At 33.6% G+C, this 15,606-nt stretch overlaps 2 protein-coding genes across 3 annotated transcripts; both read right to left on the reverse strand.

Moving 5' to 3' along the window:
• On the reverse strand, window positions 6,283–10,742 carry LOC109360755 (uncharacterized protein ycf37-like). Of its 2 annotated transcripts, XM_019605844.1 has the most exons (6): window positions 10,492–10,742; window positions 9,999–10,086; window positions 9,493–9,544; window positions 7,530–7,813; window positions 7,159–7,305; window positions 6,283–6,808 (listed from the first exon to the last, which is right to left on the reverse strand). In XM_019605844.1, exons 1-6 carry the CDS (start codon window positions 10,662–10,664, stop codon window positions 6,524–6,526), a joined length of 1,029 nt encoding a protein of 342 aa, XP_019461389.1. In that variant the 5' UTR covers window positions 10,665–10,742; the 3' UTR covers window positions 6,283–6,523. The 2 variants fall into 2 exon arrangements, with proteins under 2 accessions (XP_019461389.1, XP_019461390.1); XM_019605845.1 differs by lacking the exon at window positions 10,492–10,742 and having other exon boundaries at window positions 9,493–9,548.
• Window positions 11,575–15,272, reverse strand: LOC109360754 (leucine-rich repeat receptor-like tyrosine-protein kinase PXC3). The gene is made up of 2 exons (XM_019605843.1): window positions 12,495–15,272; window positions 11,575–11,905 (listed from the first exon to the last, which is right to left on the reverse strand). The coding sequence occupies exons 1-2, from the start codon at window positions 15,058–15,060 to the stop codon at window positions 11,607–11,609; spliced, it is 2,865 nt and encodes a 954-aa protein (XP_019461388.1). The 5' UTR covers window positions 15,061–15,272; the 3' UTR covers window positions 11,575–11,606.

The following is a 15,606-nucleotide window of genomic DNA, read 5'->3' on the forward strand; positions in this document are numbered from 1 at the left end:
TTTGGCACTGTTTATCTCATCCGAGATAGTACCCCTAAAGACCTCTGGAATGTCGCGCTTAATGATCATTAGACTCATGCGATTAGAGCGATCCCACTTCTCATAATCCTTCCTCTCTTTAGAGGCACTGGATTCCGAAGGAGAAGGGGATTGCTATACCCTTAATGCATAGTCTACATCCATGCAGCCAAGAACAATTTATATGTTCTCTTTCCAGTCCTTAAAATTTTCACCATTAAGGACCGAAACCGAATTCAAATTCGCATATATAAAAGCAATTGACGTAGCTGATTCAGACAAAAGACAAAGTATTAAAATATGCTCACAACTTAAAATTATCAATGTGCTCAAAAATGGTATGTCCAAATCAAGATACCTAATGCACCATTAATATCAAGTCTTTGGATAGTGATAGTAACTGCAAGTGGTACTCTTGTTATAATGATAAAACACTTATAATAACGCATGTCAACTCACGAATCCCTCTTTGGATTGATTCATCAGTCACATGTTTAAAAAAAACTTTAGAATTATAACATGTTTATCATCACATGTGTGTATGATCTTCGGCCAAATATTAACTTTCCTTTGGGCCAGCTAATACTCGCATGAATTATCATACACACTTACATCTAATATTCCTTATGAGTTATATCTATGAGAGAGGTCACTTTGGTGACATTTCACTTCAATTGGCTCACTTAAAATAACAGACAACCTTAATGGACAACCAAATAACAATTAAAACCTATGTACAATGATACCAAAGGCCCATAAACTTTATCGTAGTCTCGCTTGGGCGAGGTACTCTCTCGCTTGGGCAGGTACCCTCGCTTGGGCGAGGTACTCTCGCTTGAGCGCAATGGAAGTCAATGCTTCTGTTTGTCTCTCACTTGAGCGAGACATTCTCGCTTGAGCGAGCCTTATGTCACCCATACACTCGCTTGGGCGAGCTGTCGCTTGGGCAAGGATCTTCTCGCTTAAGCACAATAGAAGTCAATGCTTCTGTTTGATTCTCGCTCGGGAGAGACACTCTCGCTTGGGCGAGACACTCTCGCTTGAGCGAGAGCACTGCGACAGAAGACAAACAGTGTGATTTCTGCATCGCTGTTCTTCGAAAAATCACCCCAATAATCAACAAAACAGCAGAAATACATTGATTCATATCATATCTATATTCATTTACATATGGAATAGCATGAATATCTATCCTAATCGATCCATGGCATAAATGAAAACACCAAAACCCTAAATCAATTTAGATTTTGGGGAAGAAAGCAAGAACCTAATTTCACCCAGGAATCAAATTGGGGTGGCTCTAATACCACTTATGGGAGAATTTCTCCATCCGTAATCCTTAGATTGAATGCAGAAGTCCTTATGGTCATGGCTTCGTTCCGATAACCTAATGTTTATGCCCATACATAAACCCATATGGAACGACCATGACCCAGACCGAAGAAACCCCAAATGATTTCATGGTGAAGATGGAGAACATACCTTGTTGAGCCATTTCGGAATCTCGAAGGTATGAGGGTGTGATGATCTTCCAGATGTAAGAGTGTCGAATGGTTTTCCTTATGCTTCTCTAGAGGGGAATGAGAGAGCTCTTTTCTTGAGAGTGTGCCTTATAGTGAGAGAGTTTAGCTTATGTTTCAAGAAGCATTCTTGAAGAGGAGAGGTTGCCTTATATATCCCTTATGGATGACTTGATAGTGTCTTATCCTTATGGATAACACTATCCTAATCCACCCTTATTCTCCTCAACCCTACACCTTAAAACCAGTTGATCTACAAATGGGGACCATAACCCATAAAAGTAACCCCGAAAAGGTTACTACTTAAGTTGCAATAATTCTGATTCAGTCCCTTCATCAAATCAGAAATTGCCTGAAGATATCTACACTTATATTATTTCATGACACATATGCCCTTAGCCACCAAATTAATTACTGAAGATCATTTTATATTTTGGCTAATTAAATAATGGTCATAACACAATTATAGAATTATATTTGTGACCCATAAATTGTCAGAAATTCTAACATGATAAAGATAGTTGTACATCTGAGTAAATGGTATTTACAATAATAAGTTATGACTTATGAGTGTATGTGTATCATGATGCATGCATTATGAGTATTCACATAATCATAATTTTTAAGAGACATATATAATATATATAAAATAATTTTTCTTACTTTAAAATTATATATAATCTACTATATTGTTATTATATGGTGAATTTTAGTGATTGGACTATAATACCAAGTTTATATATATATATATATATATATATATAAAATATGTATAAATATATAATTAAAGTTAAAATTATGTATATAATATATGTATAAATATGTTATATTTTCTCCTAATTATTTATATAAATTTTCTTATTCATAAGAAAGTAATATATGTTATTTATAAATTGATCATTAATAAAAAATATTATTTTATAATATATATCATTTTTTTATGTGTAGAAGAATTTGTAGAAAAATTTAGTAAGGCATATATAATTTTCCTTATTTGAAACCTTACCATTTATAAATTCACCGTTATAGGAAGAGAATATGTTGGTGCCATCATGTGCAAATTTGACCCACCTTAAATAATCTGTAATAATTGAAGGACGCATAACACGTAGCTTCCTACGAAGCTACCATACTTCATGCCTCAAATTGGTTTGTTGCTCCTTTTCATGTACAACTTTAAGTTCATGGCCATTGGCCATTTCACTGAACCAGATCAACTTGCTAGTGGAGTTTGTGAGATTCCTTTTACCCTCTCTCACGTTAAGAAATATGAAACTAATAACGAGTTGATTTAGTGGAGTAAGGATTCGTTAGATCTTTATGATGATCAAAAGGTCAAATGTTCGATTCCTATGAGTGACACTTCTTGGGAGGGGCAATCACGCACCCCAAAAAAGGATTAGTTCCTTACCCAAAAAGGTAAGGAATACTCTTGGGAGCACCAAAAAAATCAATATATTGAATTTGCTTACAAAATAATGGGACTACATCTTCTGTCTCATTTCATGTGTCATGAGTTATAATTGATTGAAAAATATATTTAAATTAAAATTTTAATTATTAAGTATTTTTTGACTAATTACATTTCATGATACATTAAGTAATATGGGATAGAAGATGTAATCCCAAAATAATTAAGTAATGATGTATCCATATTTTTTTAATTAATGGTATATTTTCACTCTATTAGTAAGGAATTACAGTAGTTGTTTTAGCATCCGTGAGTGCATCTTTCAACAATGTTACTCACAAAGTTCGAAAGGTGATCACTTCAATATATTTATATTTTAATTTGATAATATGGATAGAGATTTTAATCACTAAACACATCTAATTAATTTACAAATACTCCTCCATCAATGTTTGTATGTTACTTTTAATAAATTCACGCAAATTAGAAAAATATGTAAGGTAACTATTGTTTTCAAAATTATAAAAAAACTTACATCAACATTCTAAAATTATCTATCAAACCAATTCTCTCTAATTAAATATCATTCGAATATGATGCAACCATAATTAGGTGAAAGGTGAAGAGCTTATTAGAATATTGGATAAATAATAAATATAAAATGAAAATATTAAGAATATGTTTGACATAGATCATTTAACGCAATCTAAAAAATATAGTGACTTGTATTTTTTTTTCCCTACATTTATACTCGCACTAGAGACAATCATGTCTGAGCTAAGTCATAGGTATGAAGACTAACTCTCTCAGCGGATATTTTTTTCATCCACAAAACTCGGACCTGAGACCTTGCTTAAGGGGAATCAAACATATACAACTTGAACCAACACCCGTCGGTAGAGTGACTTATATTTATGGATAAGAAAATAAGATAGAGAAAATATTAATCATCTGTTATTTTTTCTCTAAAACTAAATTTAAATATTTTATAGATAGATTCTTTTAGAATAGTCTTAATTATAGTAACACTAATATATCAACTTCTTTCCTTCTCTTTATCTGCTTAAGTGTGTTAATAATTTCCATTATACATGGCAAGAATAAACCATATTTTAATTTCTTCACATCTAGTATGTCCCCTAACAAAACTTGAATTGTAATTTGCGATTTCAAATCATCATAAGTTGGACCAATGATATAAAATGTTATCGGATCCCTAGATATTATATACAAGATTAAAGGCCAATAATTGAATTATGTAGAAGAGATAGCAACATGTAATGAGAGATAATAATTCCTTATTATAATGTGAGAATATATTGTTGACATAAAAAAGAATGTCAATTTCATATATAAAATGCACTAGATTGAAATGATGATATTTAACCAAATAATTATACTCTCATGAGTCTTCACCCACACAGCACATTCTTTTAAATTAAAGATTATGTTTAAAACCGCAAAAGAAAATATTTTACACCTTAATTTCTTCTTAGTTTATCCATATTCCCTAATTGTTTTTCAGTTGAAGGATAAAAGGTGGAGCAAAACATGTATTACAATTTGTGATTTCTAACAGCCATAATACACTTAACCCATTTCCCAAACTAATGGCACTTATTAAACTTTTGGAGAACCAAAATGAGTAACTCCATCAACACTAGTAATAAACTATTGCAATGAATGTGTTTCAACAGTCACTATTCCACTCAATATATGGTGGTGCTTTTAACACCCCCTTCTTTTCTTATGAATCTTCCTTACCTTTGTTTTTTTAACCCAAAATGCTCCTGTCACGTTTTATTTTTTACAAGCAAACAATTTTTGTTGGAGGATTGAGAGAAAGCACAATAATTATTCTTCTTTTGGATAAACCTATTCAAAAGTGTTATTAAATCAACCTCTAGATATTCTTGTAAAATTGATAAAATCTATAGTTTCTACATATCTATTCCAAAGTAATTTATTAACACTTTCCAATAGGCCCATTAGAAAGAACTTTTAAGAAATGGGAAAAGCTATTACAAGATATAATTCTTTCATAAGTGATTTAATAACACTTTTGGATAGTGCTAAGAGGTTTAAAAAAAGTGCGGAGAAAAACATATTATTATTCTCGTGTAGTATTAGACTCTCCAATCCCAAGAGGATCTCCTTCCAAGGAGAAGAGAGGTGTGAGAGGATAGTTTATTGGTATTAACTAATGATACCTCTCATCCTATAAGGAATTAGAGAAAAAATATATACATTGGCAGTGTGATAAACTTGTACACTATCGCTGCATTATTCATCATTCATATTTACACTATTATTGCATCAGAATAAAAGTAATACAAATAAATGATAAATAATACATTGACTATATATAATTTTTTTTTATATTGTCAGTGCATAGATATTAAACTTAACCAATTAATCTATTTTCAATGTAACTAATGTTTAATTAAAAAAAGGATGATCACTCTTTTCAATAGAAGTAAAGGAAGCACCACCTCAATTTCCACTTCCCACTTAAGACTTGAGAGAGATGGATGATGATGACATTAAGCATAGCTTATTCAATGGTCCACAATGAAGGCCCAAACACAGAAGTTGTACATGAATGGTTTAACATAAAATGATTTAAGCAATGACGAATGTGTTGAAAGAATAGCTTTAATGGTGCATGGAGAATGACCAATGAAAAAGAAACATAAGAAAGTAAAACATGAATTGAAGACCAATGCAATGGGAAGCAAAGCAAAGTCTTCTTCAATTTTGAATGATCTCCTTTTCAATTAATCAAGAGAAAAATTGGTTTTGTTTGAATGTTGAGTTAATGTTTGAATAAATTATTGTGTTTTGTTGGCCAAAAGGTCAAGGAAAAAGGCATAGAAATAAATGATCAAGTACATGATATAATGTAATAATTGGCATGAGACAAAAAAGAAACTAATTATTATAGTTGGAGAGTCAAAGACTACATTATAAATCTCATGACACTTTGAAACCTGGTCGGCAAACAATACAATGTTGGCATCGATACATCCACACCAACCTTTTGATACATTGGGCAAACACTACGATGTCACATCAACACCCACGTTGTTGAGTTGCAGCCGAAAGGCTCGAAAACACTTATACAATTGTATTTTATAATTTTCAAGTCATTCTTTTATTCTCACATTCAAGAAACAACTCACAAATAAACTCTTAAGATCCAAAACCATTTCTATACTCTCGCCAGAATGAAAATATACCTGCACCATTGTTATGGAATAAAATGGTGATCCAAAGCCCGAATTAACATTGACCTGTGATGAAATTGTTAAGTACAAAAATGTAGTCTATATAGTAAGTTAAAAGATAAAATGCATTGCTATAAAAATGATAGTCCAACTCATTACATTAAGCAATATAATTACATAATTCCCTCTTCCACTCTCTTTCTTGTGAACTCCATTGATAACAACCAATTTGAATCATCATTCAATCCATTTGAAAGGTGCATGATACTGTTCCTCTCATCAAACTCCTAGTTATAAAAAACTTTGTATTTATGCTGAACAAATGCAGTGAGTTGATACAATGATATTTATCTTTTCTCTTTTGCTTTGAGTGGAACTCCTTTATACATTTCAACTTGTTCCTTCATAGCATCTCTCCTGGGCCTAGCAATCTTGTTGTTGGGGTCAAATAGAAGGACTTCTTCAAATGCCTTCAGTGCAGCCTTGTATTCTTTCCTCTTCTCATAGGCATCGCCGAGATTGTTCCATGCCGTGACATAGCCTGGCTGAAGCTTTACAGCCATCTCAAATTGTGTTATCCCCTTGTCGAGCTTATCATCACGAACATAGCTGACACCAAGAGCATTATAAACCTATAGGATGTGATCATTAGCAAAGTTGTTGTCAGCATTATTTCCCGAGTCCAAGTATCTATACTTGATTCTATCTTTCGACTAGAAAAAAAAGTGTTAGAACTTCTAATATGGAGGAAAGGTTTCCTGGTATACCCTTCCCACTCTGAACCCTTTAATATCTTCTCTCATGTCTCTTAATCACTATTATTTTGATTGGTTTGATTTGGCTATGAACACTGCTATATGAAAGACACCATGTATAGGCAAGGGTAAAGACTAAAGAGTTTAATGGAAATTTATGTCGAAAATGTTATTAAAGTTCAGCATATATATAGCAAGCAAATTAGTATAAACGAAATTCATCAAACCTGGGCAAGATCCTGATCGTCTCCATCCCATTTCTGGATTGCCTGAAGCAAGTACTTTGTAGCAGCTGGATAAAATTTTCTCCGCAGCATTACTGCGCCGAGTTCAAAAAGCCCTGTCGCATCTGCATCACCACTTCTTACTTGCTCCTGAGATAACCAAAGAAAATGATAATGTAAAAAATCATCATAAAAAATAGTTCCATGCAGCTTCCGTGTAGTCTATTACAGCACAAAGCAGAAATTAAACGAAATCATATAACAAGAAAATATACGATTCAGGGTCCAACAAATTCCACAGAGGTTAACGCCATCTGTCTGGTTCAAGGCAACAACCATTAATATAAAGGACCAAAAGGAAGAAGCGCAAGCACCTGCAACTCTTTGGCGGAAAGGTCAAGTTCTCTGCGAACAAGCACTTGGCGAATCACGAAGTATGTTCCAGCCCCTAGCAAACCCAATAACAATAGCAAGTACAATAATTGGATCCCTAAATCAAATAATTCTCCCACTTCATATATCTCATTCATCTTCACCGTGCCACTTGCATATGCCATTTCCGGAGAAACTACAGATAAAGCTTGTCCAAACAAGAAAGCTGTAGCCCATCTGGTTGCCATTTCCCATTCTTCATGATCATTGATTGTAAGGCCATTTCCTGAAAACATGACAAGATTGACAAGAGAAATGTCTTGAGAGTATTGCAATTAAGAAAAACATTGAAGATTTGGAATGCCGTTACAATTGACAAATGCTTGCATGAAGTTCACCCAGTAGGATGAAAAGGTACACACGTTTCTCACTGATTATACTTAAGTGGCAATTTGAATATAGAGATCAATCAACTGACTTAAGTTTAATGGAAAGGTCACAATTCTAATTGTTACCTAGAGCTAAAAATAAGGTTTATGAACCCATCGATTTGACCCTTCTCGACCCATTCAAACCACAAATTATTATCCACCTTCTTAACCCACATTTTGAGGTGAGTCAGGGCAAGTTGGTCTGTTCAACAAAAAAATCAAAAATGAAAATCTTATGCTGGTTAACTAGACCAATTATGGGAGGGTGAGCCTTGGTGCAATGGTAAGGGTTGTTGCCTTGTGACTAAGAGAGGTTATGGGGTCATAGCCTGACAACAACTTCTCCGCTTTACATACCATCATACCCTTCCCAAATCCCCAAGTAAGTGGGACCTTCATGTACTGGGCCACCCATTTTTTAAAATTAGACCAATTATGGAATATGCATGTTAGTGCCCATCACGTTTAACTAGCTATCCAGATTGTTATTTTTTTATAAAAGAAAAAATTCATTAAGATGAATAGAAGATTGCGAAGAGTTAGTTAGGAAGGAAATCACTTTAAGAAGACCACAGTCCTTATAGTTTACATCAAATAGAAGTCAAACGCCTAATCTTATCCCAAAGTAGCTCCTCCTCCAAAGAAGTCTACTTAAAGATGTGATAATTAGGCTCCAACTAAATACGCCAATAAGTGGACTGGGTTGCACATACTCTTACCCTTTCCCAAAACAAGCAAAGCTATTAACAGAAACTAATCCAAGGTTCTAGGGCAAAATCAACACTCTCCAAAAATACCAAATGGAGCATTTGATAAAGACAAAAGGCTATGGAACAGTGGAAGACAGATGGGGAACCGGTTTTGGGCTCACGCCGTACGACAACCAACAACAACCAAACCTTAATCCCACTAGGTTGGGTGGGCTAAGGGATCAAGACACGCAAACCCTTTTATTTGGACGAGACTACTAGAGGATGACCAGGACAGTATTTTGGAGACCGGAGAGGATTTCCAATTCAAAGGACTATGTTGTTTAAGTTACAAAAGAAGTAGACTTTCAAAATTACTTTATTCTATGACTATGACTTATTCGGAAGCATCTTCTGTTCCAAAAGGTGTACCACTCCATGTACCACCCATTTGTGATTGGTTGAAAAAATATATTGAAGTTAAATTAAGTATTTTTCTAACCAATTACAAATGATGACACATGAAGTGACACTTTTTGAGACAAAAGATGTCATCCCGACTTATTCATGTATTTTTTTTAGTTCAAATTCAATTTTTTTATTTAAACCTTATACTAGTGCAGATTAAGAATAATTAATTTTTTCGGTCTCTAAAAGATTTCTTAAGTATTTAATTTTTTAAACAGGCTGAACCAGATTAATGGATGGATTGCATTAGGCTTGTGAAATTGCCAAAATTACAAAACCATTACTTTTTACCATTACAATCTTGCTACTTTTCTATAAAATACATGAAGACAACCTTATTATGAATAAGAAAAATAAAACAGAGAATTTAGAATTACCCTCAGATTGTTTTGCAATAAGGGATTCCGTTGCCATTTCCCTTTGAAACATCTGTCTTCAACCACAATGGATTAAAAAATTAGTAACTGGACCTTAGGATGAAAGCATAATGCATGAACCAATGCTTCTCTCTCAACAAATCATATTTTAAATATCAAAAGATAAGGATAAATTGATAATAGTATTGGGCACAAATCAGTAGACAAGGACATAAAAGAAGCTGTTTGTAGACATGAAGCTCCAAAAATTGATAGTGGCATGTTTTCTCTGACTACTATAAGAACTTTACCAGGCAGGTAAGAAGTATGAAACCAGTCTAAAATCTTCATTTCAGAAACTATGCAAATTGGTCATTAAATAGTAAAATCATAGTAAAAATACTATCCTGCATATTTATTATCATTTGTAGAATCCAAACCATTGTTTGATTTGAAATTTGCCAAAAAAGTATGGAATACTACGGTTCATAATGCTTAAGCAGTGGAACATGTGAAAGCAAAACAACCTGAAGCACAATCCAATTCTTCATTGCATTAAGACAGCCTCCATTTCGAGTATATCCCAAAGGCTGAGTTGTAGAAGCATTCAAATTTCTGTAAACAAAGCTTGAGGTTAACAACAATCTATTGAATATTCATACAGATACACACACACACAAGTCCTATAATAGGGTAATAAAATAGAATATCTTATCTTAAATATGACTATGGATCCCACTAAAAAACCCCTTCTTGTCCTATACAAAACATACAATTTAAACCAACCATAAATTACAACTTCAAACAAAGAAAAATCAAGAAAAATGTATAGATTCAATTGAGTCTCCTAAACATCATTAATAGCTAACAATACATAAATGAACCATTGAAAAAACCCAAATAAAGCAACCCCATAATTGTAAAAAAAAAATACCCAAGAGATAAACTAAGTTAAGAATGGTATAAAGTTGAGAACTTTGGAGAGATTAGAAAAAGATAGGAAGTGGGGTTGGTACTTACTTGAGAGTAGGAGAGTAATTAACATGGGAAGGAGGTTTAGAAAGGGAAGAAGTGAAAGTGGTGAAATTGCATGGAAAATGGTTAGTGATAAGAGGATAATGTTTGAAGGATTTGGTTGTAAGAATGGTGAAAGGAGGAGAAGAAGAATAAGAGGGAAGAAGGTTTTGAACCATTATTGTTGTGGTGGAGTTCAAGGATGTTCTTCTTCTCTTGATGCTCTTTGGGCTGTGTGTTGGACGCTCGACACTAACACCAGACACCTACCTTTTACTTTAATATATGGATAATGTCAACAACAAAAAAAAGATGACATGAGAAATTATTTGTAGAGTTAATGTCTCGTTATCTTTCTCGAATCAATCAGATATTGAGATATAAATAAAATAAAAATTTTAAAAATAAAAAGTAGCACTTTGATTCGCTTGAGATAGTGATTAATGTCATTTGAGATAGATAATCTATATCCACTATTATATTCTCCTATTAAATCATCATTCTAATTTTATATTATTTATAAACTAATTATTAAAAAATAAAAAATTAACTACGTATGTCACTACGATGATATATCAATTTCATATTTGTATTATTATTTAAGATATATAGATATTAATATAAGTTAAATATTTTATGAACTATCTTTCATTTTTAATATATTTTCAACTTTTCTCACATTGCTTGACCATTATTGTTTAGAAGGATAACATTTAACACATGTTATCAAATTGATAACTTTGAAGTCAAGTGATCCAAACTTTTAACCTTTTAAAGTGTTTGCAAGAAAACAAAAGGATTAAAAAAATTGAGAGATGTTTAAGTCAATTTTGAGTGTCAGCTAAGTCCCAAAGACGTATCAGTTAAGTGTCAAAGCCAACAAAAAATAAATTTTAAATTGGACACTTGAATAAGAAGAGCATCTATGCTAACTGCTAAATGTTTACTATCTCCATCCTTTTAGCAAAAACTGATTCACTTTACAAGTTAACACACCATAAAGGATCTTAGCAAACCCTCCTATAACATAATCTACCTTTCATCATTTGATTCATTTCTAGATATAATGCTCCATAAAAAAAACTCTTCAAAGATTTATTCCAACCATGAAGAGTAAAACTTCATCTAGCATTTAGGAGCATCCTAAGCACACTCTTCATCTTTGGTCTTGCTTCAGGAGATGTACTAACACAAACAAGAGCAATTTTAAGAACTGCTAGCATTTGGTTTCTGACAGCTTGTGATGTTCTCTTGACATTAAAATCAAGAATGTAATCTTTGTTTGTTGAATGATGCAAAACCCACTTCACCAATTCTGTCCCCTCGGTCACTGCAGGTTTTCCGGTCAGCAACTCGAGAAGAATGACACCGAAGCTGTAGACATTCCCAGCCATTGTTACTGTCATTGTGTATGCATATTCTGTAAAACAAAACAATGTATGTTAAGAGCTTTGAAGACTAAAATTGCTTGGCTACTTAGTCAATTATAAATCTTTGGGAGTATATTAATATGCATGAGGTGATGGAGAAAATTGTTGTTAAATGTAAGTTGAAGGCTATATGGTCAAGTAAAGTGTTATATGAATTGTTGTGTTTGGATAAGCACTTATTCAACAAGCTTAATAAGACTTATTTTCATAAGCTTTCTGGTAACTTATTGAGATAAACTAAAAAGAGCCTAGTTTCATAAGCTTTTACTATAAGTTAAAAAAAAGCTTATTTTAAAGTCATAAGTTATTTTTATAAGTTGTTTTCTTAAGCACAAATATGCTTTATATAAGCTCTACCAAACATCTCAAGTTTATCATTGTAAGTAAATATTAAACAGAAGTTGAACAAATAAGACTACAGAACTGGTATTATGTAAATGAATTGGAGACAACTTTGCTTAAAATACTCACAAAATTTTGTGGACTTAATGAAAGTCTAAAAAATTTCATACATTATATATACGTAATCGATTATCGAAGTAAAAAATAATTGTAATAAACGGTTAAAGAGTTTCTTACCTGGAGGAATATAGCCAACAGAACCAGCAACAGCAGAAAAATTCCCTGTACTCTTTGAGGGGTCAATCACCTTGTAGTGTTCGATATCCCCAACTAGAGGCTCCTTGAAGGACTTCAGCATAATACTTTTACTTGAAAGGTCAAGGAGAAGTATTGAACTAGATGCATGTCCATGAAGAAAAGAAATACCCTGAGCAACACCAACAGCTATGCTATATCGGCTAGCCCAATCTAGAGATCCTGCCATGCTTCCGTGAAGAACATCAAATAGGGAGCCATTCGAGACAAATTCGTATAATACGTAAGCAATGTCGTTGGAAATAACATAGGCCAAAGGAGTCATGACATTTGAATTGTTCAACTTTGCCAACATTTCTAGCTGTATCACAAATTTATCATTACTGCTGGCCGCTGCCGATATCTTGTCGCTCCAGTTCAACTTCTTGACAAAATAGATTGATCCAGACGGCATGATGGCCTTATAGTAAGTCGAGAACCTAGTCTTCAGAGTAACATTTGATGTTACAGCAACAGCTTCCATGGCCTTGGAGAAGTCAATGTTTGCTCTATGGATCACATGTGAAGTAAACAAATTGCTATGGATGACCCGAGGAAGGTGACTATCTTCGCTTGGCTGTATATGCTCATCATTAACCTTATACATGTTCCGCGAGACTAATACAATAATCAGCGCGACAAGGGCAATGAGAAAAATAGATGCTGCAATTGAAATGAGAACTGCGGCAACAACGGATATTCCTGTTTTAGTAGACCGTGGGGCAACGTTCGGTGTTGTATTGTCTTGTCCAGTATTGTTTACCAGATTTGTATTTCCTTTTGATTCAACATGGACATATGGGGAAAATTTTGGAATCATACCAGATAGCTGATTGTTTGAAAGTATAATCTGTGTCAAAGCTGGCATGCCACCTAGACTTTTCGGAATTTCACCAGAAAACCTGTTATTTGAGAGATCCAAGATTTCCAGGGTAGTCAAATAACCAAGGCTGCTTGGAATAGGTCCACTAAAGAGGTTGCTACTAAGATTCAAGGCAATTTGTAGACTCAATGGCATGCTTGGAATCACACCACTTAGTTGGTTTTTCCCAAGTTGGAGTTCTATAAGAAATCTTAAGTTTCCAATCGATGTCGGTATCGAACCACTCAGATTATTTTGTTGCAAGTTTAGGACAGTAAGGCTGCTCAAGCTTGACATCACGGATGGAATTGACCCCTCTAGAGAATTGCAGCTCAAATTCAATGTTGAAAGCTTCTGTAGTTGGCCAATTTGAACCGGGATTGTACCGTTAAATTTGTTCATTTGAAGCTTCAAGACTTGAAGCTGTCTCAGATTACCAAGCTCTGCAGGCAATACTCCACTCAACTGGTTCTTAGCTAAGCTCAGCAATGCTAAATTCTGGCACGAACCCAACCCGACCGGTATAACTCCTGTCAAGTGATTGTTTTCTAGCTCCAAGTATGTCAAATTTTTAGCTCTCGGAAAACTACCAGAAGGAATGCTTCCAGTAAAAAAATTGCCCCCTAATCTCAACCTGGTTAAGCTAGAAGAAATATTAACCGGTAATGGCCCAGATAACTTATTAGTGGAAAAATCTACAACCTGCAATTTTGATGGAGATAAAAGGTCTTCTGGAATGGACTCTAACTTATTATAACTAAGATCCAAACTTGTAAGATATGTTGTAATCCCTATAGGTACAGCACCAATGAAATTGTTTTGATTTGCTGCAAATCTTGTAAGGGTTGTGATATTCCTGAGTGATATTGGAATTCCACCATCAAGAGAATTACAAGAAAGAATCAAACTTTCCAATTTTGGTAGCTCTCCAATATTACTAGGAATAGTCCCTGAAAGATGATTTCCACTAAGATCAATCACAGTCAATTTTTTATAAGTCAATATCTCATCAGGGATTTTTCCACTAAAATTATTTTGAGAAAGCATAAGCTTCTCCAAAATCATCAACTTTCCAAGGTGTATAGGAAGAGACCCATTGAAGGAATTGAAACTGAGATTCAAACTCTTGAGACTAACAAGTTCATCTAGCTCTAAACCAATAGTCCCTCCCAAGTTATTGAAAGACATATCCAAATATTCCAACCCATCAAAACCATGAAAAGTTGGTAAAACACCATGCAAATTGTTTCTAGTAAAATTCAGCAAGTTCAACCCTTTATTCTTTCCACATTCAGTTAAAAACCCATCTGGGATTGAAGTGATTTGGTTGTTGGAGACATCAAGATACTCCAAAGTTTCAATTTGGCAAAGAACATTCATAAAGTTATTAGAAGTAAGAGAATGCTTAGATAGAGTAATCATGGTCACAAAAGAACCACTAGTGTCACAAGTGACTCCTTTCCATAAACATGGATTTGGTTCCTTAATGCTATTCCATATTGGAACAGAAGTATTAAGAATCTGAGAGAGTGTGATCATTGTGTTTGTTTGGTTTTGAGATAGCATAGATAACACCATGGGACATAAACAAAATAAAAACATTATACTAAGGAAAAATGTTGTAGTTGTGTACTCATACCTGCCCATGTTCTTAGCAGATATAGTTAGTTTTGATTGAACTAAGATTATGAATTTATGATTCACTTCTATAATATCATATATCTATGTCTTTAAATATGTGTTGTGATGGAGTATATATTTTATTGTGGATTAAGGTTGAAGAGAATAATGAAAATGTGTGAAAGAGAATATCGGAGTGTGTTTTGGGGTGAAGGGAAACTTAATGGAAAGAGGGTGAAGAGGTACAAAGCTGGATCACATCTTCTTCGGTCGTGCATTGTGTGACTCTATATATGATCATCTTCACCTATGATTAGTTGAAAAATATATATTTAACTTGAAATTTTAATTATGAAGTATTTTTTAATTAATTATAGCTCATGATATATAGAGTAACACAATGTTGTGGACAGAAAATGTTGTCGGATAAGAAGAAATGTTCAGAGTGGAGTTGACTTATATTACAGGTATGCCACTGCACAAAGACTAGTTTGAAACATTCGGAAAATAATGATAGTGCATTTTGCTTTTCCACTTTGATGCATGGTTAGGATATATATATATATATATATA

This window comes from Lupinus angustifolius, chromosome LG11, assembly GCF_001865875.1.
Source record: "Lupinus angustifolius cultivar Tanjil chromosome LG11, LupAngTanjil_v1.0, whole genome shotgun sequence".
Classification (NCBI taxonomy): Eukaryota; Viridiplantae; Streptophyta; class Magnoliopsida; order Fabales; family Fabaceae; genus Lupinus; species Lupinus angustifolius.